Source organism: Patella vulgata, chromosome 7, assembly GCF_932274485.2.
Source record: "Patella vulgata chromosome 7, xgPatVulg1.2, whole genome shotgun sequence".
Taxonomy (NCBI): Eukaryota; Metazoa; Mollusca; class Gastropoda; family Patellidae; genus Patella; species Patella vulgata.
In genome coordinates this window covers 28,627,339-28,651,430 of record NC_065885.2, presented here as the reverse complement: position 1 = coordinate 28,651,430, position 24,092 = coordinate 28,627,339, and the positions used below count along the sequence as shown (strand labels likewise).

Below are 24,092 nucleotides of genomic sequence, written 5' to 3'. Positions count from 1 at the left end.
TTGAAATTATTATTGGAATTATTTCACTTTTTTGAAATTATTATTGGAATTATTTCACTTTATTGAAATTATTATTGATATTATTATTGAAATTATTTCACTTTATTGAAATTATTATTGGAATTATTTCACTTTATTGAAATTATTTCACTTTGGTGAAATTATTACACATGATTGAAATAGGCTGGTAAATACATGTATCTTGTCCGATTTTCTCTTGTGTTTAAAATTATAGTAAATTGTTGAAATTATTGCACTTGATTCATACAGGTAAGGTAGAGCTGTCCCTTGCTTAAATTTTTTACCCTTTATTCAAACGGGGAAGGTTCATTAGCCCAGTTTAGGAGCAAAACAGTAGGGCGTTAAACCCCATTTCATTTCATTTCATATTTAAAATTATACCAATTTATTAAAATATGGTGCTTTATTGAAAGAAGTAAGGTAGAATTTATCCAAACAGGGACAGGACTCCCCATGTTTAAATTTTGATAATTTAGTAATATTATTATTTTATTTATTAAACTGAGTTACATGTTGGGTTTTCTGATTATGTAACTGTAAGGACATATATCTGCTACAGTTTTGACTTTCAATTTCCCAGTCATACAAATCTTTAAGAAGCCTTCAAGGAGTTATAGAAGGCTTGTTCAAAATATCCTTCTCATATTAGATAGATTATTCTATTTCAATATATACATGTAGGTGATTCTAAATTTAAATATATTACTTCAAGTTATGACTGAAAGTGATTATGACTCTGATTTATTTTCTTTTCCAATAGATTATGGTTTGGATATTATTGATCCAAATTTAGTTCCTAGAGGTCCAGACTTTCTTATTGAACCTGCCGATACAGTTATTTTGGGGAAAACAACATCTATGTATTTAGATTGTGTAGCAACTGGAATGCCGCTTCCAAAGTATACTTGGCACAAAATAAACTCAACTGGAAAAATATTGGTGTCCTATGAAGCTGACAAGCGTTACACACTTACAAATGGTCGTTTATCGATAGCAAATCCATCATCTGTTGATGAAAGTGATTACCAATGTTTAGCTGAAAATTCACAAGGAATGGCTCTCAGTCAACGAGTAAAATTATCTTTTGGAAGTAAGTAGTCAGATACATTTCGCTATTTAAAGATGCATTATGTAAGAGCTAAATCTGTCTGTTGCAGGTATTCTTTCAAACTTCAAAATGTTATATTTATTATTTAGTCATTTATTCACATGACAAGCCCATAATCATCAACTATTTAGGTCATAGGATGACTTAGATATTTAATGGATTAGAAACTTCTCACAATTTTAAATGAAACGATAAAATGGATAGTCAAGGCGTTGTTTTTTATTGTAGCAATGGTACATGACAATCGAGATCATGTTGTTAAGACTTCACTTATAATAAAAGAGTTTGACTGAAATTTATCCTTTTTCTAAATCTTGCCTTTAATGCATCTTAATAGTTTATATGGCTAAAACAGCATTGCAGTCAGTGAAATGATATAAAAGTCGCATGAATTATTTATATAATATCCTTCTGTCTTGAATCATAAAATCTATTTTTTCAGCATAGCAAGTGATGGATTTCCTCGAATTTTATATACTTGTATAATAAACATAAAATTGCTGTATCTCAAGTCAGTGTTTACATGTTGTTATTGTCATTATATTAAATCTTATTTTATTTTGACTGTTTTTAGCTTTGGGAGAGTTTTCTAATGTAGAAACCGATCAAATAACAAGCTACCAGCATGATGGAACACAAATGCAATGCCCTTCTATAACCTTTAAACCTGGTAAGCTGTATACCTTTATGTATTAAGGTGGGTGGGCGACTGAATAGTGAATGTGTGTGCCTTAGATCAGAAGGTCTGTCATTTTGACAGATTTATTTTAAATTTGGTGTGTAACATTGGGGTCATGAGAGTACGAACCATATCGATATTCAGCGATCTGTGACATTCCGTTCTGAAATTATCCACCTTTTCCGAAAACCTTGTGAGCGCAATAGAGACAACCGCTTGTTTAAAGAGAAATGAAAAGTTACACATTTAAATATTTGACTATTGTATGTCAATTTTTGATTTTTTACAGCTATTGTATACCAGTGGTACAAGGATTATGTTCCGAATTTTGTTCGACCTTCATTACAAAAGCATATTTTCATTTCGGATAATGGAAAGATGTACTTTTCTGAGGTAACAACAGAAGATGCTGGTAGATACCATTGCATGGTAACCCTGGCAACTACAGGTGTCCTTGGAAACTATATTGGTGCTTATCAAGCCCCCAGTCGTGCAAGTTTGGGCTTCAATCTTGTGGTGAAATCTCAAGGTAAAATCATGAATTAATTACTGTGGTGTCTTTTTCAGTGTATTCTATTTTGTTTTATTTTTCATAGTTCCAATTTTGTTTCATTAGTCTTCACAACAGCAGGATCTGAAAGGATGTTTAAATAATCCCTGTTCTCTTTAATATAAGAGATAAGGCAATGAAATGGTCTTTTAAGTTGAGCTTAAGCCGAAGTGTGCACTAAATTATGGGAGACATCTATAGGCGTAGGGGGCTGAGGCTATTTGCCAGAAAATTTTCTTAGTGAATCAATCATTAACTAAAACGAGTTTTCCTCAAAGCTGTGATAGTTGTTTATTTTTAATTAATTACAGAATTACACAACAATATAAATTTACAATATGTTAAGCAAAAAACAACTTAATGTTTTCCATTCTCTGAATAATAGATGGTTCACCGAATCTGGGGGCCCCTGCTCCTACGCCTATGGAGACATCTATGGAATCAGGGCTGCCGACAACCAGTATCGCAGCGCAATTTGCGATACATATTTTGTCCGTTGCTAATCAAAAATTAAAATCTAACGTTTTTGATTCGCAGTAACTGCGAATCATTAATATGCCTGTCATTTTGGATATTGACACAAAGATTTATCCACATTTCTCAACACTTTCAACGTGTATAAAATATCAAATAAATTTTATAAACAAAACGGAATTCTCCGTGTGACATTTTCTTCTCAAACTACCCAGACTCAATTCATGATACTATATAATACAGGGACATAACTCTATGAATCGAGACTATTAAACCGGAAATAGGGAATCAAGTAGTACCACTCACGTTGCGAGACATGTCAATTTCGAGTAATTATATCAGTATTCAATTTGAAAAAAAATAAATTCAGTGTATCCCCCACGTATTGTAAATAAAATATAAAAAATAAATACGTGTAAACGTATTGTAAAGTGAGAAATCAAAGTAAGAATTCCCGTAAACTATTATTGTTTATATCGCGTGCGTCTAGTTAATCGAGATTATTCGTAAAATACCGCGTGCTTCCGATTGAACAAAAATAATAACACACGATAAAAAGCAGACGAAATTGTTTTCTAACGAAGAAATAAGAAGCTACTGCCAAGAATTGGCTTCAGACATAAGGCCTAACAAAAGTCTACATTCATTCAGAAATGTTCACAGCTAGCTGTAGAAGTGCTAAAATTCTAAAAAAATCTTGAGAATGAAATCTAATCATTTGCTATCAATTAAAATTAAAATAATCTTGTTATTTAGGTGTTTTATGTTGATTTGAAACTGAAAAAGTGCTAATCAATTTTTAAATTTGCTAATCAACTTTGGCAAAATTGGACTTTTTGATTAGCAGTGCTGCTAATCATCTGTGAAAAATTACCGACAGCCCTGTATGGAATAGATCATGGCCTCCTTCACAAACTGGTCTGCCTTATACAATGGAGTGGTGGCCATCGAAAATATATTTTTCTTTACCCATACAGTAAAACTTGAGCCATACCTCCAATAATATTCTGGTTCTCAGACAAACCATTGAAAAAAATCTGAAGTTTTATTTTTTTGTTTTATTTTTTTTTAAATCATGTGGTTAAATGACTTTTTAACAAAAAATATTTAATGGTTGTACTTTTATCTCATCTGTTTATTCATGCTTAACTTTTTGATTTCATATATTATAATGTCTAATGGTAAACTTAGTTTTTGTAGTTCCAATCTCAATGATGTTCCTTCTATCTCCCATTTCCTTGGACAGTGGTGTATGATTTGAGTCATTACTACATGTAATTTCCAGGATATTTATTCAAGAAAGAATGCACAAAAATTGTCTTTAAAAACTATATAGGCAGAAAAAGTTACCTTCCTTCACGAAAGAAGCATATGAAAGTGTTTTAATCAGTCAAGATGTTTTATGTTTCGAAATATAACATAGTATGTGGACCCTTTAATGTGATGCATCAGTATCTTAGAACCAGGTGGTTGACGTTGTATTTCTTTGGAAACTTGATTGTTATATCCCCATTTGGATTGACAGATTAAAATATTTTCCAAATGTAAACTCTTACATTTTCTTTTCACCATGAATAAAATATTTAATTTTTTTTTATAGCTGCTGGAAATTTCCAACCCCAGATTCAAGATGATTTCATATCAGTTTTTCCTGGAAATCCTAAAAGAGGACAGTCTATTTCATTAGAGTGTTTTGCCTTTGGAACGTAAGTAAAAGTATTAAAAATGATAATCTCCAGCATTTTTGATTTTGCTCATGAAAATTTACAAATTCTGGGCATAATCCTTAAAGCTATTTCAATAAATTTATGGATGCTTATTTCCATGGTGATAAATATGACTTAATAAAGACCCATTTTTACGGTGAGACTTGTAGTAACTACTCGTAGTATCGACCCGAGATGCAGTGTGAGAACACCCTAGTCGTACCAACTTTTACAAGCTCCCAACCAGCTGAAAGCGAGTTGAGTGAAATAGAAACTTCCCTATTTCAGTCAACAGATCGTATGAAATTGACCAATCAGAGATGTCGAGTATTAGTACAAACACAAGTTCTGTCCCTTTGTTGTTGGTAAACATGGACGCAAACGGATTTGAGTTTTCTCTTTTTCTTTTTGTTCTTATTTATCAAATGTAGGGCAATAATAGCCAGCGTCTCTTGATGACACCATTATGCTAAGACAAGACGAGATTATCGCGAGATTCCAAGTCGTATCAACGCATTTATATACGATTTTGTAATCTACATGTAGATACTACATGTAGATACTACAAGTAGTTACTACAAGTCGCACCGTGAGAACGGGCCTTAAGCTTACTTAAATTATCATTCGAAATAATTTAATTTACATGATAGTCAGTATAAAGCTTACGGTTTTAAAGAAATTTAATTAGAATGGGGTATATAATTTAATTTACATGGTAGTCAGTATAAAGATTACAGTTTTAAAGAAATTTAATTAGAATGGGGTATATATTTTATCACATTTCAGGGGTCCCTTGTTCTATACATGGGAAAGAATAGGTATTGACATGCCAAAAGGGGTGACTTTTGGTGATCATAATCGTAAGTTGTTGATTCCAAATGTGCAGTTAGAAGATCAAGGTATTTATAGGTGTCGTGTCTACAGTTCAAAAACACAATTATCAGACACAGAAGATTACACACTACGTATAGAGTGTAAGTATATATTAAACAAGGACTTGGACTGTATGGGAGATAGCATTTCAGCCTGATAGGCTTGGAAAATTAACTGTCAGTTTGTTTACTTTCTCCAAAATTTAGATTTGCTCTGGATTTAACACTAATTAGCATTAAGTGTTTCTAAAGAATTATGAAATATACTGAATTTGTCCCATGTGGAAGAGTAATGGTATGTGATCAGCATAAACTAATAACATTATGCAGGGATGTATAAACAGAATGTATGATTTCCATACTGTTTTGTGTTTGGAGGTTTGCATATATTCTATAAAAAACTAAATGGTTAAGCTGCATTAATATGTTTGTGAAAATGGAGCGGTGGATGGCTTGTATTGAAGTTGTGTAATGTGTGCTTTAGATCATAGGTCTGTCATTGAGTCATGTGGTATGGTTTTTATCCCACCTGTTGAGAAAGGAGTAAGGTTGTCTGACTATCCTTGTGGGTTTTCTCCAGGTGCTTCTGTTTTCCCCCACTGCTAGAGAGAGAGAGAGAAATGGGGTTTAACGTCCACTCGACACAAACTAGGTCATTTTGGGACTAACATATGGTTTAATTTTATTTCCATAATTCGCATTGCGCATAGGGGTCTTTAGCAGTGGGAGGAAACCGGAGAAAACCCATGAGGTAAACAGGCGACCCTACTCCTTGTCAAGTACAACCGGGGATTCGAAACCACGCCAGTTGACTCAATGACAGGCTTTATGATACAGCGCGCACATGCTCACCATTCGGCCATCCACCCCCCCACCCCCCACCCCCCCACTACAAACAGGTGAATTATTGAAATGAGCAAGAGTGTGTTGAGTGGCCGTTAAACCCCCCATCTCTATCAGGTCAAATTGAAATTTCATTGATTATCGTTCCCCACCTTTTTATTCTTTCCTTTTTCAAAATCATGCATTATTATCATTTAGTTAAATACATGTGCACAAAGAAGTCAGATGTTATTTAGTTATTTTTGTTTTTCAGCAAAGCCGTATTTCACGTTTCCACTAAAGCATCAGCATGTTGACATGAATGACAGATTAACTTGGCATTGTGATGCTGGGGCTAGTCCTATGCCTACCTATCGCTGGTATAAAAATGGGGTTCCGGTTACAAATCAGACTGGTGTTATAACTGCTAACAGAAATACACTCAGAATAGAGAACCTGCAGAAAGAACATGCTGGAATTTACCAGTGTGCAGCAACTAATGTTTATGGAACTGTTTTCAGTACTGCACAACTACGAGTTTTAGGTATGACCCCTGTTATCTAAGGTCATTGTACTTTCTAGCAAGAACCATTTCCACGCAAAAACTATGATGTGGTGATAAAATAATTCCATGGTTTCAGATAAAAATTTTAAACTTTTGTCAGGGAAATTTGGGAAAGGTTGCCAGTCAAAATCTTTTGAGTGTTCATAGAATACAATTTATTACTGAGACATAATGATAAATGCACCAGTGATTTAATGGAAGTGCTGTTAAGACATATTGTAGCTGAAATGTGATTGTAGCATTTTACTAACACAAGAAAATCTAAGAAAGCCCATAACTTTACAGTGAAATATGGCCACGAGGGATAAAAATCATAAGTCAGTAACAGTTGGTTCAATGTAAGGCCATCGGGCAGGCAGTCTGGCAAAGCGACAAATTGTCCACGTTGATGAACCCATGTTACAGCAGTACAGGAAGCTGGCTGCATGTGATCATGCAGGTGTTGCTGAATAATGTGCCGTGTTTTTCAGGGCATTGTTACACATTGCCCTCCAGGCAATGACCGATCTCAAATGGAACTTGTCTACTGTTAATGAACGACCAGCCTCAAGATGGTGGTGTGGTACCATCCAAACCCTCTCGTGACGGCTATGGTTCTCAGGCCTACTTGATTGACATAAAGGCTTGGTCTGTGTTTTTGTGTTAACCTTTGCATATTATTTTTAAAAGCCCCATTTTATACCCCATGTCTGCACAATGAAATACTGATTTTCAAAATTCTCCTTGTGTTAAATTCATTTTTTTGTGTTTGTGAGAATTTATTTGTGTTGCATTTTCTCGATCCATTGATTGTATGTAATAAGGATACTTTGAAACTTCTATGTGGTTTAATACATTAAGAGACGATGAATTGGACATGTTCAATGAGAATTTAAACTACATATTTATAGACTGGTGCAGACGTATTAGCCTTAAACTATTTATTGATGACGTTGCTGGATCCCGGGCAAATATATAGATTCTCTCGTTTTTATTTGGACAATAATATTATTAATGGAAATAAATTAAGTGGAATTGTGATTCCATAAAAATATTACTGATAATGAAAATCATCTTTTGGATTTCAATAGTAAAGGACTTGTATCAAAGAAATCAAAAATATTTTTTTTTATTAATCGTTTCAGAGTTCAAGCCATCATTCAAGAAATATCCATTGGAACAACGTGTGGCTGCTACAAATGGGGGTAATGTTACTTATGTTTGTAATCCGGAAGCTGCACCTACTCCTGTCTATAAATGGTTGAAAAATGGCCGTGATCTGGGCCTGACTCCAGGAACAATATCTGGTAATATGCGTATGCTGATGAATGGAAATCTATATATTGAGGGTGTACGACAAGCTGATCAGGGCACATATACATGTGAAGTGGAGAATGCTTTAGGAAAAGCTTCAAGTTCTGGTCAACTTACAGTTGTTGGTAAATACCTTTCTATATTGTTAAAAAAAATTATGTTTCAAACATTGAAAGTCAGTACTTTACTGTGAAATACAACTGTGCCTATTGTTTCACTAACAATGCCACTAAAGATCATCAGAAAAGTTTCATAATTCTTTTTAATAATGCAAGTCATTATGTCAACATATCCCTTCATAAGTTTAAAAACGATCCTGAATGTCAATGTTAACTGCCACAGATAAATTTCACCTTAGTGATTTCGCCGTTTTCCATGAGTAGTTGTAACTACCGCCAATAAACAAGCCGTGATGTTATGTTAGTCTATCTCATAGAAATATAGACTAGAATATGAGCAGAAGGACTAACATTACGTCACGGTTTGTTTATTGGCGGAAAGTTACGACTACTCACAGAATATGGAGGAAATCTACCTGTGGCAGGTAACATTGACATGTGGGATCATATTATACATATGGAGAGGAAATGCTGACATAATTCTTGGCATTATTTAGAAAATTTATGGAGAGTTTCTGGTTACCTTTAAGGACACTTTTCTCAGCAAAAAGTCTCTTTGAAAATAAGAAATACATGCATTAAATACCATTGACTATCTGTCTCTTTAATTCTATCGCTAATCAGAACAAAGATAAATAGCTGATCTAATCAATATGGTTAATAACTTAACAGCAATCCTATCATATTTAAACTAGTGTATAATCTCTATTTAAGATACATTCGAACGAAATTATTTCCAATAAAAGTATGGCATGTTTGGTATTTATGGAAAGTAGAGACACGTGATCTTACTAGTCACGTAACAAATAAGGAGGCTCCAAAATAGGTTGTTGCAGCGTGGGGTAGTTTTCTTAAGATTAAAATGTTTTGAGAGGGATTTGAAGAAAACTTTTCATAGATAATAAATTAGATTAAATATTTTTTATTCCAAATACATCACTAAGTTGCACAGTTTGTAGGCAGGAAGGCATCTTTAAAAGTAGTCCCACGGATGCATCTGGTCACATTATATCCAGTTATCATTTATGTTGAACCCCTTTCAGGTTGCATTTAATTCATGACACATTAATTTCTTGGTTTACAGTAATACATTCTGTGTTTATTGATATATCTGTTAAAATCTACTTATCTAATATTTCAGAGGAAACAAGAATAACTAGAAATCCCAGTCCTGAAAGAGTTATTATTAACTCAACTGCTACTATGATATGTGAAGGCTCATATAATCCAAAAATGGACATGGTTTACAATTGGTTGTTTAATAAATATCCAATTGATTTTGAAGATAGTCCCCACTACAGAATGGTAATTATCACATATTATATACGTCTAGACTGTAAAGTATCTTTCTTAAAGTAACAGTCGTTTCCAAAAGGGGGATTTCTGACTAAATCGCATGCACCAATGAAAGAAGAACATATTGTAACCTGCCATGAATTTAGGATCATATTTGTTTTGATCAGTTACATATGTGTCACAATACGACTCTGACTATCTCAGTTATTGGGATTGACAGAAGTGTGACAGGATTTAAGCCCATGTTACAATATTGCTATTCAAGCAAACAGCTTGGTGTAGCAAAAAGCAAAGCCATGTCCTAGAAATTCAGTGATGAGTTAAAAGGTGTATGACTCTATTCTTTGCAGACTTAAAGATACATTATGGGAGATTAGATAAAGAGCTGATAGTTCTCACTATAATAGTCAAAAACTAGATAATGTAAAGGGAATTTGCTGAAAATTTTAGTCAAATTGATCCACCCTGAACCAAGTATTTAATGATTGATTTTTGGGCCTAGCCTTGATCATCTTTACTAAAGTCTGTATGATAAAAAAAACATAGTCTCGATTATCCATTTTTTGATTTAATCAGAAGGAGCAGACCGGGTTCTAATCCAGGAAATATCGCAGACTACGATGCCATCGAGATTGATTATGGTCTGGATAAGTTAATTAATGTCTAATTAATAATTTAGATAACATTTCAGGCCTAAAGAAAGGCCTGCAATTGGCAGATTTAGCTCTTGCATAATGTATGTTTAAAATAGATGAAAATAGGTTTGAAAGCACATGTTAATGTAATATGAATGTATATAAAGTGATTTATATACAATTTTTATAGAATTTTTGTAATTTTTGATCAATTATGTTCAGTGAAATATGTGAACAGTTCTAATTGAACGACAGTCATCTATGTCTGCATAGTACATTCTACACGCAGTTTTATATTGTTATTTGTTCCTTTGTTAACGTTAGATATGTTTTTATTTGTTCATTACAAATGTCCCTCAAAACCATAGAATACATGACTCATGTAGGCCTACTGATAATAAAATGTTCATTGTGTCCTAAATATTGCATATTAGAATCACAGATTTTCACGGCACGATAACAACATCGGTATTGATTTAAATGGAATTGACCTATATTGAATTTTAATTTGTGCCCTGAACTGATTTTCTCTTAAAATGCTAGCAGGCGACTGAATAATCATTTATTTCCATATGCAAACATTAGAGCTAATGACATCTATCCTACCTCTTTTGTTTTGTTACAAGCTCCTGCATATATTTACTGATACTCTCCAAGTGAAGTGTACAATGTAGATAGTAATCAAGGATATCTATTAATATTATCTGATATTATATTTCAGGGTAGTGGCGTAACACAAGGTTATCTTTATATATTAGGTGCTCAGTTTACACATGCTGGATCCTATACATGTCAAGTTTCAACAGGCCTTGATCAACAATCTGCCTCTGCTATTCTCACGGTTTTAGGTATGTATTTTCATTTTTCAAGCTTGTTATGCTTGGTTAATCAGTTTTGTTACATCAAGGTCACACTATTGTGGACAGTTTGGAGAACTAAACCACAAAACAAAGACACTGCAAAAAACACCAGAACACACATAATTATCCGGTGCCCATTCCTCACTGCTTTTAGTTTTTAGTTATTAAGCATTTTGTCTATACATTGAAAGTGCAAATATTTTGTATTTTTGTGAGAATTTGAAGCAAAGAAATGCATAAAATTTGTATTGTTTTTTTTATGGTTTCATAGGTCCACCAGGAGAACCAGCTGGTTTGTTTAGAGATGTTTCAAATCTAGCTCAACCACGTACAGTCAGGTTATTATGGACAGACGGTTCTACTAATGGAGCAGAAATCTTGTACTATGTTATAGAATTCAGCACAAACTTTGATACAAAGTGGAGAGTCTTATTGGATAGTATGTACATTTTATTGTTGTATACATCATTCTTGAATGTTTAAATTTGATGTCAATGGTTATCAGTGGCGGACAGGGTATAAGGGCTTGGCCCTCAGACTGACTGGTTTGCTTGGGCCCATTTTGCGTGTGAAGAATATGTTGCTCTCACCCACTCTTGAATCATTTTCTCCTTGGATTTAGGCCATTATATTTTTCTGTGTGGATGCAAAGATAAATTTTATTTATTCAGAATGCCTAGTCCACTCCTGATGGTTATTGTTAAAACAGTTTAGTGCCAGTGGGATATATTTTACAAAATACATCTGAAAGATCACGTTTTCCTATTGGCATTAACACTGTTCAGTGTGTCTTGAAACTGTCAGACAGGATAATCACAATTTAACTCATGCACCTATTTAATTTTACTTACTGTACTAAACAAATAAAGATTTTTGATGAAAAAAAAGTATAAAGTTAATTTCTAACAAAAATTGTCTGTAGTAAACAAGATGAATAATTATTTGATAGTCATGTAGAGTCTATTACTTAATACGCTTGTTAATCATGCAGTCTCCGTACTTTCTCCTTTTCAGGATTATATGTGGGCGATGCTATTTCTGCTAGATACACCTCCAAAAAAGTTGCGACATTGAATAATCTGAAGCCAGGAGCTGGTTATCTATTCCGTGTACGAGCTATGAATAGATATGGATTAGGGGCTCCAAGTCAACCATCAGGTAAGTGAATCTTGTCTTCTGATAAAAGCAGTTTCATTTGCCAGAATATTCTAGAACAATGTGGGAAATTCTATATATTCATGAAGGGAGTCACGGTGGCTAAGGGAGTATGGCACTGGCTCACTAACCAAGAGACCCAGAGTTTCAATCCTAGCTTCCCTTGTCAGTGGTGCAGGATGGAGCATCTGATAAGGACAGCGTCTTGTCGTTTGTATGGACAGGGCCTAAAATAACGTGCCTTGGAGCACGAACTTGCATCGAAATGAAAACTCTGTACTTCAAAAATAAGAAAACCGTGCTCTGAAAAAAATGGTGTAGTGCTCTGAAAAAGTGTAAGGTAGCGATGCCTCCTGACCCCTAATGAGTGTCAACTGGCACTCCCTCGATTCATCCGACTGAGTCGATCGAGCGCCAGCCGCATCATGCTGATGTGATGATAGAATTTGAATTATAATTTAAATATTATCGTAACAAAAGTGGTGTGTTATCTTCATAGTGCTGAGTTTTCATGTGAAAAAAATCTGCACATAGCTAAATAAACTCCCATATAAACTGTGCCAGAATAGTCCACAGATGCCATTTTTCAGCTCTGAATTTTCAAAATTTTCGGGGTGGTCACCTGCCCGGACACAGAATCTGTGCTACGAGAATTTAACCTTATATTAGGCCCTGTGTATGGGACGGAAACAGAGGTCCTATGTACACGTATGCAGTCACATAAAAGAACCCTGGACAGATGGAAAATCGAAATAAGAGTAGGCTGTAGTGCATCTGTCGGGACAAAATTTTGCTCATAGCCCACTGCATGGCATACGCCTGTCCTCATTAGCCCAGTTGGTGCAGAACAGGAGGATGTTAAACCCTATTTCATTTATATTTTTATGAACTCCAAAAAACACAAAACAAAGTTGATTTTAGTTTTTATTTTCTTATATAACGATTCTGAGAAACAGAGTTTATTTGTACAGTTTATAATGTCCTAAAGTAAAGTATTGGTGATGTTTTAGATCATTTGATATTTTCATTTGTAATAAAAATGTCTTGTGTTTTTAGCTGTTATTCAAATTCCAAGTGATATTCCTAAGAAAGCACCAGATAATGTTGGAGGTGGTGGGGGTAAAGTCGGAGATCTACGAATATCCTGGACTGTATGTATTGCAATTAAATACAACCATTCGTGCCCTATGTTCTGAGCATATAAATGTCTTAACTTTATAAAACTAAACTTTAATTGACATATTTTTAAAAGAAAATTTAACTGTACAGTCAACAAAACTGACCAAAACATTTCTTTGTGTTTTGTTTTTTGCCCAAGATATATGAAAAAAGTTATTTTGAATTTTTTCCTTGGTCGGAGATTTGCGAATCATGGTGCAGAACATGGGGCATATAGAATGTAGTTGAACTTTAACCCAACTATTTAAATATGCCACTGGTATATTTACTGTAGATAAGAAAATTGGGCCTAATTATGTTGAATGTATTGCAAAGAAAATAGTCCAGAAGATATATTCCATTAGTCACTTGATTAACATATTTCAAGTAAACAATGTCATCAGCTGATTATTACCTATGGCTTATCAAAGTCTTTTCAAATTTTATTGATCAGGGGTTGAGCAATCACATTCCCATGGGTTGCTGAATGAGATCGATTTAGACAGTGATGTAGTGGAGTAAACAGGCCTTGTGATCTGAAAATCACGCTGGAGTGATAAAATGTGTTTGCCATAAATTTTGCGGGAGCTATTTAACACTGCCAAATTTCTATCCGAGACAGTGCTTTTTATAAATTCAAAGATATATAAATTATAAATAAACACTGTTTATAGGCTAAATGTTCATAGATAAAAAAGCATTAAACAGAATACCATTTCTTTAGATATCATGCATGTGTATGTCCAATTACATTTCAACAGGGGGGGGGGGGGCGTTGGATGGCTGAATGGTTAGCGCGCGCTGTATCATAAAGTCTGTCATTGAGTCGACTGGGGTGGTTTCGAATCCTCGGTTGTACGTGACAAGGAGTAGGGTCACCTGTCCAACCTCATGGGTTTTCTCTGAGTCCTCCGTTGTCCTCCCACTGCTAAAGACCCCTATGCGCAAGCAAATTATTGAAAATTAAACCATATGTTAGTCCCGAAATGACCTAGTTTGTGTCGAGTGGACGTTAAACCCCATGTTGAGGGTATACCATCTAGTGGTACATTTTAGGTAGTCCACTGAACGTTGACACAACAATACTGGGCTTCCTATAATGCTTTTTAATCACAAATTATGCCACGTAAAGTGAGCTTTTGTGCGTATTATTTATTTACTATCAAGTAACATTAAATAATGAACAGTAACAAGCCTCTCTTTGATAGATAACAAAACTACATTGTATCCACTGCCATACTGGTAAATCGCTTATTACAATTGGCTATGATTTTTGGAGTTAGATAGAGGTTCTAATGGAGACAAGCATTAAATTTCTTCACTGTATTTTGGAAATGTTTTTGGTTAAATATTCTTTTTAATTATTTTTTTAAAAACATAACTGTCAGTGTTTTTAAATAGTTTTGTCAAAATTCTCAAATAAAAATGTTAAAATGCACGCCTAGGTATTCTTTACAATCGATCTAAATTTCACATTTGCTTGTTAAATTGATAATCCCATGTCTTTGCACCTGAATAAAGGAACAGCTATGTGATGTTGACATCGAAAATCGACCTGAGCTTTATTGGGAGATTTCATCCATGGTTTTGGGGACGATGTCGCCTACTATTTTGAGCCCAAAGATCAGTGTTAATAAAATTGAATAATTTGCTGGCGCGATAATTCGTGTTCGCTAGTTTTAATTTTAAGGCCTGAGTTAACAAGCAAAAATAAAATAGATTCAATGTCTGCATAATTTTAGTGAGACTGCATAAGTATATGTTAACTTGATCAATGTGAACTATACTATTTGTACATCCAAATTGAAATGTGTTTATATATTGCCATCAACCCTGCCCATCGGCCGTCTACAATTTCTTGTGAACACCCTACAGGCTACATTTATTATCCAACATTTTTCAGTTAAATTTATGTATGTTGTTAAGAGCTGCAGAAGTCTATTGGATCATAGTTCAAACTCGTGAAACAAAGAATTTAGTTGCAATAATTTTGGATATTTAGTTCTCGAGTTATTGCTCTTGATTGTGCCATAGAATCTTGTCAATGTGCTTTTGAGATTATACAATATCGAATACTTTTTATTTAGCTAAAGATTTAGAATATAGCAACTTTTTGTTGACTAATTCATTTGAGCAGTGGGTGTATGTTTCATTGTCTATAAAAACCCCAGAAGATTTCAAGTGAAATAGTTTCCATTTCATATAAACAAATTATTGGTATATTTGATTGTTTGGAATTGTCATAATTGATTATATTTCCAGCCAATGAATAAGGAAGATTTAAATGGAGAGAACTTAGGTTATACTGTGTACTGGAGAAAAAAACCAACCCAATCATCAGAATCAAAATGGGAAGAGGTAATTTTATACGCTCACATTTTATTATCCAATTTCAAATACTACCAAAAACAAACACATTGCTTCACATTAATGATCCAGTACTACCAAAGAATGACAAATACAATTATTTTGATGAAAATACCTTAATTTGTGAAAATATTTTTGTATATATCAGTTTTGATGATAACTATATAGTAATGGGTGGTTATATTAACATCAAGTTTTTATATTCCAGCGACAAATATCTGGAGCTGAAAAAGGAGAATTCTTTTATACTGTTGGGGATGAGAATTTTTACTTAGATTATGAAGTGCGTGTGAGAGCCTTCAATGAAATAGGTGCAGGCAATCTATCAGACATTGTTACTATAAAATCTGCAGAAGCCTGTAAGTATAAGATAAAGAACAGAAACAAACATTTCTGAATTAATTGTAATATACACTATTATTATCAAGTTCACAAGTATATGTTAGGGTGCCCCATGCAATTAAAATTTGCTATTTTAAAAGGTTAACTCACCACAGCAAATCTTATCTCTTAACTGACAATTTTAAGTCTCCAAGCTATTATCGGCTAGACAGGCAGCACAAGAATAATCCATGGTATGTTCTATTAGGCTAAAATAGCCATCGAATGTGAAATTCTCTACACATCTATTAACTATTAAAGCTGTAAAAAAATCTATTGGTTAACGATTCTGAATAATCCAGGGTATGTTCTATTAGGCTAAAATAGCAATCAAACGTGAAATTCTCTACACATCTATTAACTATTAAAGCTGTAAAAAATCTGTTGTTAATGATTCTGAATAACATTAATATTTAACTTTTAGGTTGTTATAGCGAAACTACATTACCATACTTCAACTTTCAAAGCCGACAAAACAGGTTTTCTCCAGTTTTTGAAAGCAAAATTATATTGAAATGATACTTCTTGGAGCCCAAAAGAGTCTATATTCTTATTCTATATCAAGAGTTGCTCTATAACGACAAATATGAGGGGTCTAAATCTTTCAGAAATAATTTCCATCTGATCGTCAGAACTCAATATTCTAATTCATGAAGCGGAATAACCCTTTATTTCTCATTTTGGGGGCAAAAAAAAATTAGAACAGTATGATGTACATCCAAAAAGGTTACATATTTTTAATCTATGCATAGAAGTAATTCTAAAATCAATGTGAAAATTCAACCATTTTGATAATATTCATTTAAACTCCATCAGCGCACATATTTCAAGTGCCATCAAATACACAAGATGGAGTTTCATGTATGTTATAGTGGGGTAAATGAAGTTTCATTTTCAACCTGTTTCAAAATTTTACCTCCTGTGCAACATGGCCTAAATTGAAGGAGAAAATGGATAAAATTTGTACACTTTCAGTTTGCAATCAATTTTGAGGCTGAATATTTTGAAAAGTATATATCATATCCCATCGACTCAAAATCTTTTGTAAATTGATAACAGACCAACGTACATTAACTACACAAATTTTGAAGGTTATAAATACAATAGTGACTGCCAGAGGCTGCGGAAATCCTAAAAAAAAAGTAAATGGTTCATTTGTTCCACATTTTAGAAATGCGAGTTTCAAGCACCCGAAAACCTGAAAAAAAATTACTGAATTTATAGCCTGTTTCGGCACCCTAATTTTAATTGGCCATATCTCAGCGAGTTTTTGACCTAGAGAGTTAATTTTTTTGATTTGTTGGTTTAAGATCATATTCTATCACATATTTTTGGGAGGGGGTTATGTTCCCACCATTGGTCCAGTTGACATGGAATGACCCATATATCATTCAAAACAAAGGCAATATTTGTGATATATATAAAACAATCTGTTTGATAGAACGTTATGTTTTTCAGTACCAACTGGAACTCCTAGAAGTGTATTCTCTGATAGTTATAATAGTACATCTTTAATGGTGTATTGGAAACCAGTAACAGACACCAGAGCAGAAATGAAGGGGAAGCTCATTGGTTACAAGGTATAAAAGTTGTCTTGTACTCTGCATCAACTTATATAGGGATGAATGTAAAAAAAAACCCAAGGACATTGTTCTGCTCTACATTGTATGACTTTTCTGTTAGACAGCTAAATAAAGTGAAATGAATTAGGGTTTAACATTCTACTTTTTTGCACCAACTAATGCTGAGTATTGTAACCCTTTTACTGCAAAGTCAAAGGATATTTTTTAAGCTTTTAACTACAACAATTACTTGAACTATTCCAAATACTCAATGTGAAAATGTATAACTTTTTAAATTTTTCAACACCATTATTCAAAATATAATCATAAAGTCTAGAAAATGCGATCAAAATAAATTATTTCTTTCGGCATTGCCAGAGGGAAAAATTTAGCAGTTTACTGTAAAACCATTTTAAATAATGTCATTTAGTATCTTTAATTCAGTGGTTTTCAACCTTTTTTGCCAGCGGCACATCTTAAAACACGTGAAAAACTTGCGGCACACCTTAAAACATGTGAAAAACTAGCGGCACACCTGGCTAAATATATATGAAAAATATTTGAATTTTGCAAAATAAAAACATGGCAAGTCATAGACGGCATACAACCTTAGACAGTACAACCGTAGACAAAGACTAGTCATAGATACATCGAGTGACTCAAACTAGTTAAACAAAAACACAGCTATCAATCTACCAGTAAACACCAGTGAATACTCAATTGGGATCACATGGTTTTTTGCATTTTCTCAGTGTGTCGTTCAAAATTATCGCGGCACACTGGTTGAGAATCACTGATTTACTTGTTACCAAAATTCTGGCACAGCAAGATTTGGATTTACATAGAATAATTGGGTAATTAAGAATTCAGTGTGGTTTAATTGTCGATATAGGGGGTCATAAATAACTTCAAATACAGACGTTATTCTGCATGTGTATTACAGTGAAATGTCACATGAGTCCAATATTTCATTTAGTATATCATTATGTATGTTGTCTGTACATTATTTGAAATAATGGTGTACGATGTTACATCTGTATTTGAATGATTATTTGTTAATCCTATGAATGTTTCTATTATTCAGATCAATTATTGGAGAAAAGATATAGATATTGAGACCGGAGCTCCACAGAACATTTTATCTGGACAAATTGATCATGGTTTGATAATAGGTCTAGAAGCGGATACATGGTACACAGTTAATGTACAGGTTTATAATGGAGCTGGTAACGGACCCAAGAGTGAACTTTACCATCAAAGTACCGACAGACCTGGTAAACATGAAATTCTTTTGTACTTCTACTAAAATAAACAGATTTGGATTTGAACTAAATAACATTTGCAGGTTTTGTGTAGAATACTGATGAGGAATATGCATTGCTTCTTAAGTTATAATCAATTAGGTGCCTTGTTTCTTACGCAATGGTTAATCTTTGTTTTTACAGCTCCACAGCTTTACCCGACAGAAATATATGTAAATTCTCATTCAGAAGATTCAGTTCGTGTCTCATTCCGAGGTGTTAGCACACAGAGTTTTGAGGAACCTCTTCAAGGATACAAGGTAATGCCAAAAATCTGGATAAAATAACTGATCTCATGTAATTTTATTGACTGATTAGGAAATTCTGCCAGACCATATGTTGAGTCTGGATAATCAAGACTTAAGCTAATATAGAACTTTTTGTTGTTGTTTATGTAGTACACTTTTTAGCGCCCATCTTTTGAGTCCATTTTTTGTTTGTTAGCAAACCTACCGTTGTAGTTTGTTCCTAAATCCCTTAATCACATGCAAATAATTACGCGTTCTCGCCTCACACTTTGGGCGAGCTCCGCTGGTCATTACGAGTCATCTTTTTGTCATGGGAAGCCCTGACATTTTTATCTTTACATATTATATTTTTAATAAAATTGATAGGTTCAATATTGGAGAACAGGAGAAAATATACGAAGTGCTCTACATGTTGATTGTGAGAAGCAAAACAATGCCATAGTTCCTGATTTAGAGAGGGGTGTGGTGTACCAGTTACGTGTATTTGGATACAGTCAGGGAGGACAGGGAAAGATGAGTTCACCAGCCACATATTTTACTCTTGGTATGTACACGTCAATGATTATTGACATTTAGAATTTATGTAAGCTGATGTTGTAAGGATTTCAGAAATTATTTTGCTCCAAGAGAATGAAAACCAAGTATCTAGAATGCTAAACAGTGTACATGAAAGAAATGGTTTAAGTAAAATGTCATTTATTTTTATACCCCCAAATCCTGTTATTTTCATCTGCAGGAGATGTTGTATGTTGACAAATTTTAAAATCATCACATCTTTTTAAATATTAAACGGAATTGAACCATTATTGGACTGATATTAAAAATCCCTCAAATGACAATCAGAGACTTTAATATTAAAATTCAACTCTAATTTATTTAATGTTTTTTTAGGTGGTGAAGTACGTGTAGATCCAAGTTCAACTGAAATCTTAGCTGGCTCATCTGCTATTTCTCCGGTTGTTATGGTGATGTTGATATGTTCAGTATTGGCCTTGTTATTTCAATCATGAAATACTGATTTGTAATAAGTCTTTATACCTCTGCACATTATAACAATTAGCTATTATAGTCATTTCACAAAGCATACGCAACTAGAATAATGAATAAAACTTTTAGCCCAGTCTTGTACATCTGTCTCAATCTGTCAGATCCTTTTTCAGTTTTTATGTGTGGTTGGCAATAATCTAAGAATTTCATGCTTTCTCCAACTGCCCACATTGCCATTGAATAATGGAATTCATCATGCAATCATTTTTAAATGGCTCAGTATTTTGAGCTGAATCAAGGTAAATATATACTATTTCTTCTCATTTTTGTATTTGATCTGCATACTTTATCATTGGATATCCTCAGAAATTCAGGTCTTCTCCTTTACCACCAAATTACAAGGGTATGCCTATGCTTTGTGAAATGAAGACCACAACCATCTACCATATTCATGAACTAAACATTTTCTTTTGTACATATTTTAATTTTTTTTATGAAGATATAATATAGCCTATAGTATTTTGATCAAGCATAAGTTACAGGATAAAAAACAGTACACTAAGAAATAAAAACAAATTAACATCTGACAATTTGTTTATCAGAATAATTTGTTTTGAATTTTTCGTGATCCTTAGTTTTCATTAAGTGCTAAACAATGATCTAGGCAGTAAATATTTGATAGAGAATTATATTCCAAGAGAGGGTTTTTATTTGATTATCAATTTCTATTTTTATATCAATAAATGATTGTAAATAATTTTTTATCATTTTTATTCATGAAATATATAAGTTTATACATTACTTATCCATGTTGAATTCATGTTTAGCATTACATATCTTAAAAGGGAAACATTCATTTTATAAAGAATGTGCACCCTTTTTTTATCAGTAAGCCTAAGCCAGCTTGATTTATTACTCCTTTGTAGATGCTTGCTTCCCCCCAGTAGTATAATGATTTTTTTAATAGTCCCTTTTTGTTTTTAAAACTGGATCGTAGATTTCCACATTTTTATTTTATGTATATATTTCTTTTACAAATTCTTTACAGTTTTAGAATTTTTGCCTATTGTCCATGTTTTATATATGTATATATGTCTCTTTAGTTGCCATAAGTTATATATACACTTTAACAAATATTTTTATTAATTGGATCAAATTTAGAAAACAGTTATTGTCTTTAATAATAATTCACTTGTGTTGTTTTTACAATATAAGCCAACATTCAGAAATCTATGAATTGATATTTTAAAATTGTGTCTATACACTGACAATCAAATGTTCCATAGACATATAATCAATATACATTTCATGAGACATGTCCACCCCCCCCCCCCCTCACCCCCCCATAAAAAAATATTATTTTAACTAAAGATTCCAAAATAACTATCTCAACATTCTTATATAATTATCTAGTTATTCTTATCAAATGCAATCTATAAATTTTACAATTGAAAGATTTTGAGATCACAATATGAACATCTGGGTGCCCTTTAAACTCAATATCTTAAAATGTTTGAGACCCTGCATTCAAGAGGCAACAACCCACGACTTTTAAATCACTATTTTTTGTACTTATTGCCAGTAATTTACCTGACAAAGATACATTCCTGAATTGTGGAAAATTACATTCAATCCAACATTATTAAAATTTTGATGTTCTTATAGGTGTGGTGGCATCACCAGTTTATTAAGTCAGTCATTCTATGGATTTATCTATGAATATCTTAAATTATCTTTAAATATAATTATACTCCTGATATTATGAGATTTAACTTTATTCATTGTTTTTCTTGGCCATAAGACTCTGAACCAGGTAGAACTTAAAGCGACAATTTCATATTTTCTAAGAAAGTCAAAACATAATTATTTCTATGTCTTTGGCTCAATAGGTTATCAACTCACTATTATACGACCATGGGCATTATTTCCCACCCTTAAAAATCATTGACACAGGAAATAATAAAACAATTACCTCCCTTGTTTTCCTATTGCCTCCATGCATTAGCTACCTTCAAACGTTGGAATTTGAAGTTGAAAATGATATTTTTGCCAATTTCTCAGCTGGCAATAGTGAATTATAGGATTAATAGGATTATTCGCTAACATGGTAGGACGGTTTATGGATACCATCTATTTTAAGGCTTTATTTTAATAAATTTTAAAAATATAACTTAAAAATATGAAATTGTAGCTTTAAAAGAACATATTAAGTAAACTTTTTATACTCCTTCAGTGGAATCTCACCATTATTTCATATACCCGGTATATTTAAGATAGGTATTTTTATTCTCTGTGTTTGAGCATAGTTTAGGTTGTTTGATAAGCATAATTTAAGTATAAATTGTTGTTATACTTTTATGCACAAGTCATTCAGAATGGAAAGGAAGAATAAATTCACTATTGTGTCTATGTTCTGTGATAAAATAAATACATTATGTATGATTATATTATATTCTTTCCTATTCAAATTAAGGATATCACATTCCAAGGATTAAACATTAATCTTACTGCTCTCTCATTTCAGAATGGTTTCTCAATATAATCCCAGTAAATAATATATACCTTACTTGGGATCATTTTTATGTGTTTTTTCTGTAGATTCTGTTGGTTTTTTTTTTACCTTTTATGATTGCAATTTATATGGTACATAATGTAGGTGTTATTCTGTTGAGATGTTTTATACTTAAAATAAATCTACCATATGATATAGTAAATATTTTTCAAAACAACAAACTTTATGTCATGTTATCTATATTTTATGTTGCCTGGTACTTCAAGACATTGTAGTGTGAAATAAGATTCACAACAAACTAACTAAGAGTCTTATTTGTGTGTAAATTGTTAATTACATGCTTGATTGTGGATAAGTAGCAAAGTGCACGTGTTTGTATTGAATTGCAGTGAGTGTCATCAGTTGACATCAGCTATGATCGTTTGTTAAGACAAGTGCCAGTGGGTTGTGACAATGTGGCGTGATCACTTAGGTATTTCTGTTTTGTTGTTTATCTGATAGGTGTAACAAGTATGTTTTGAGATGGGATCTTTCTTACCACTATCCGCGGGTAGAGTGGTTTAGAGCCTCAAATATTTGTTCTTATAAAAACTGACACACTGTCTGATTGCATCGTGGAGGAGATTTTCTGAAGTGAGCAAAGGTCAATCCATGTGTGTGAAACTTTGTGATTCCCCATGTGTTGTTTACCCTGTAGCTGTGCAGTGCTATATGGTATATTTGCTTCATATTTTCCAAAGATACAAATGCCAAATTCATTATTTTTGATTTTCATCCATTTGTTCTGTTCAGTATTATCTCAAGCACATTTAGATACCAAAATACAGGCACTAAAGCTGTTGTGAATGATTTTTTTAGGACCCTAGGACCCCACCCCCCCACCCCGCCCCGCTCCAATTCAGGTGTTGTGACAATTTTTGACACTTTACCTTGCCCTTATAACATGAGGCGTGGATGTATTGCTAAAACAACTAAGAGTTTGCGCATGCGTACATATGTCAAATTCAATCGTCTCCTGGAGTGTATTCCGTTACTTTGCAGCAAGGAAAAAGAAATATTTGTTTCTGGGACGTAGGTATAATTTATAATGTCACCAAGGAACATAACTCGTATTGTCACTAAGAGTTCCCTAATGGTTATATCCTCCATAATATAAACCTGGTCAGACTTCCATTTTTGATGAATGAAGCTTTTATGGTAAGTCTTATAATATTATGTTAAAAGAATCCCGAAATATTGTCTGTTTGTTGTAAACAGTTTTGAGCATGAACCACTCTACCGAGGGACACTGATGCCTTAAGTTGATTTCTTATTCACGTGGGCCAGGAGCGAGGGAGTCCGATCTCCTTGTGTGATTTGATTTGGTTTAGTACTAGTATTTTCAAATGTTATATAGAATGAAATTTACATCCTCACGTGAC

At 33.2% G+C, this 24,092-nt stretch overlaps 1 protein-coding gene across 1 annotated transcript in view; it reads left to right on the top strand.

The window, feature by feature from the left end:
* Positions 1-24,092, top strand: part of LOC126828321 (contactin) — a 40,855-nt gene that overhangs the window by 8,481 nt on the left and 8,282 nt on the right. Inside the window, exons 7-25 of the mRNA XM_050558007.2 lie at positions 782-1,111; positions 1,704-1,799; positions 2,098-2,337; positions 4,433-4,538; positions 5,325-5,512; positions 6,507-6,776; positions 7,922-8,215; positions 9,351-9,514; positions 10,862-10,988; positions 11,272-11,439; positions 12,015-12,158; positions 13,212-13,306; positions 15,576-15,671; positions 15,889-16,039; positions 17,520-17,641; positions 18,708-18,897; positions 19,069-19,184; positions 19,539-19,716; positions 20,064-23,143. Of these exons, the coding sequence (XP_050413964.1) occupies positions 782-1,111; positions 1,704-1,799; positions 2,098-2,337; positions 4,433-4,538; positions 5,325-5,512; positions 6,507-6,776; positions 7,922-8,215; positions 9,351-9,514; positions 10,862-10,988; positions 11,272-11,439; positions 12,015-12,158; positions 13,212-13,306; positions 15,576-15,671; positions 15,889-16,039; positions 17,520-17,641; positions 18,708-18,897; positions 19,069-19,184; positions 19,539-19,716; positions 20,064-20,182 (3,194 nt within the window). The 3' untranslated portion in view covers positions 20,183-23,143. The remainder of the gene's footprint in view (positions 1-781; positions 1,112-1,703; positions 1,800-2,097; positions 2,338-4,432; positions 4,539-5,324; positions 5,513-6,506; positions 6,777-7,921; positions 8,216-9,350; positions 9,515-10,861; positions 10,989-11,271; positions 11,440-12,014; positions 12,159-13,211; positions 13,307-15,575; positions 15,672-15,888; positions 16,040-17,519; positions 17,642-18,707; positions 18,898-19,068; positions 19,185-19,538; positions 19,717-20,063; positions 23,144-24,092) is intronic.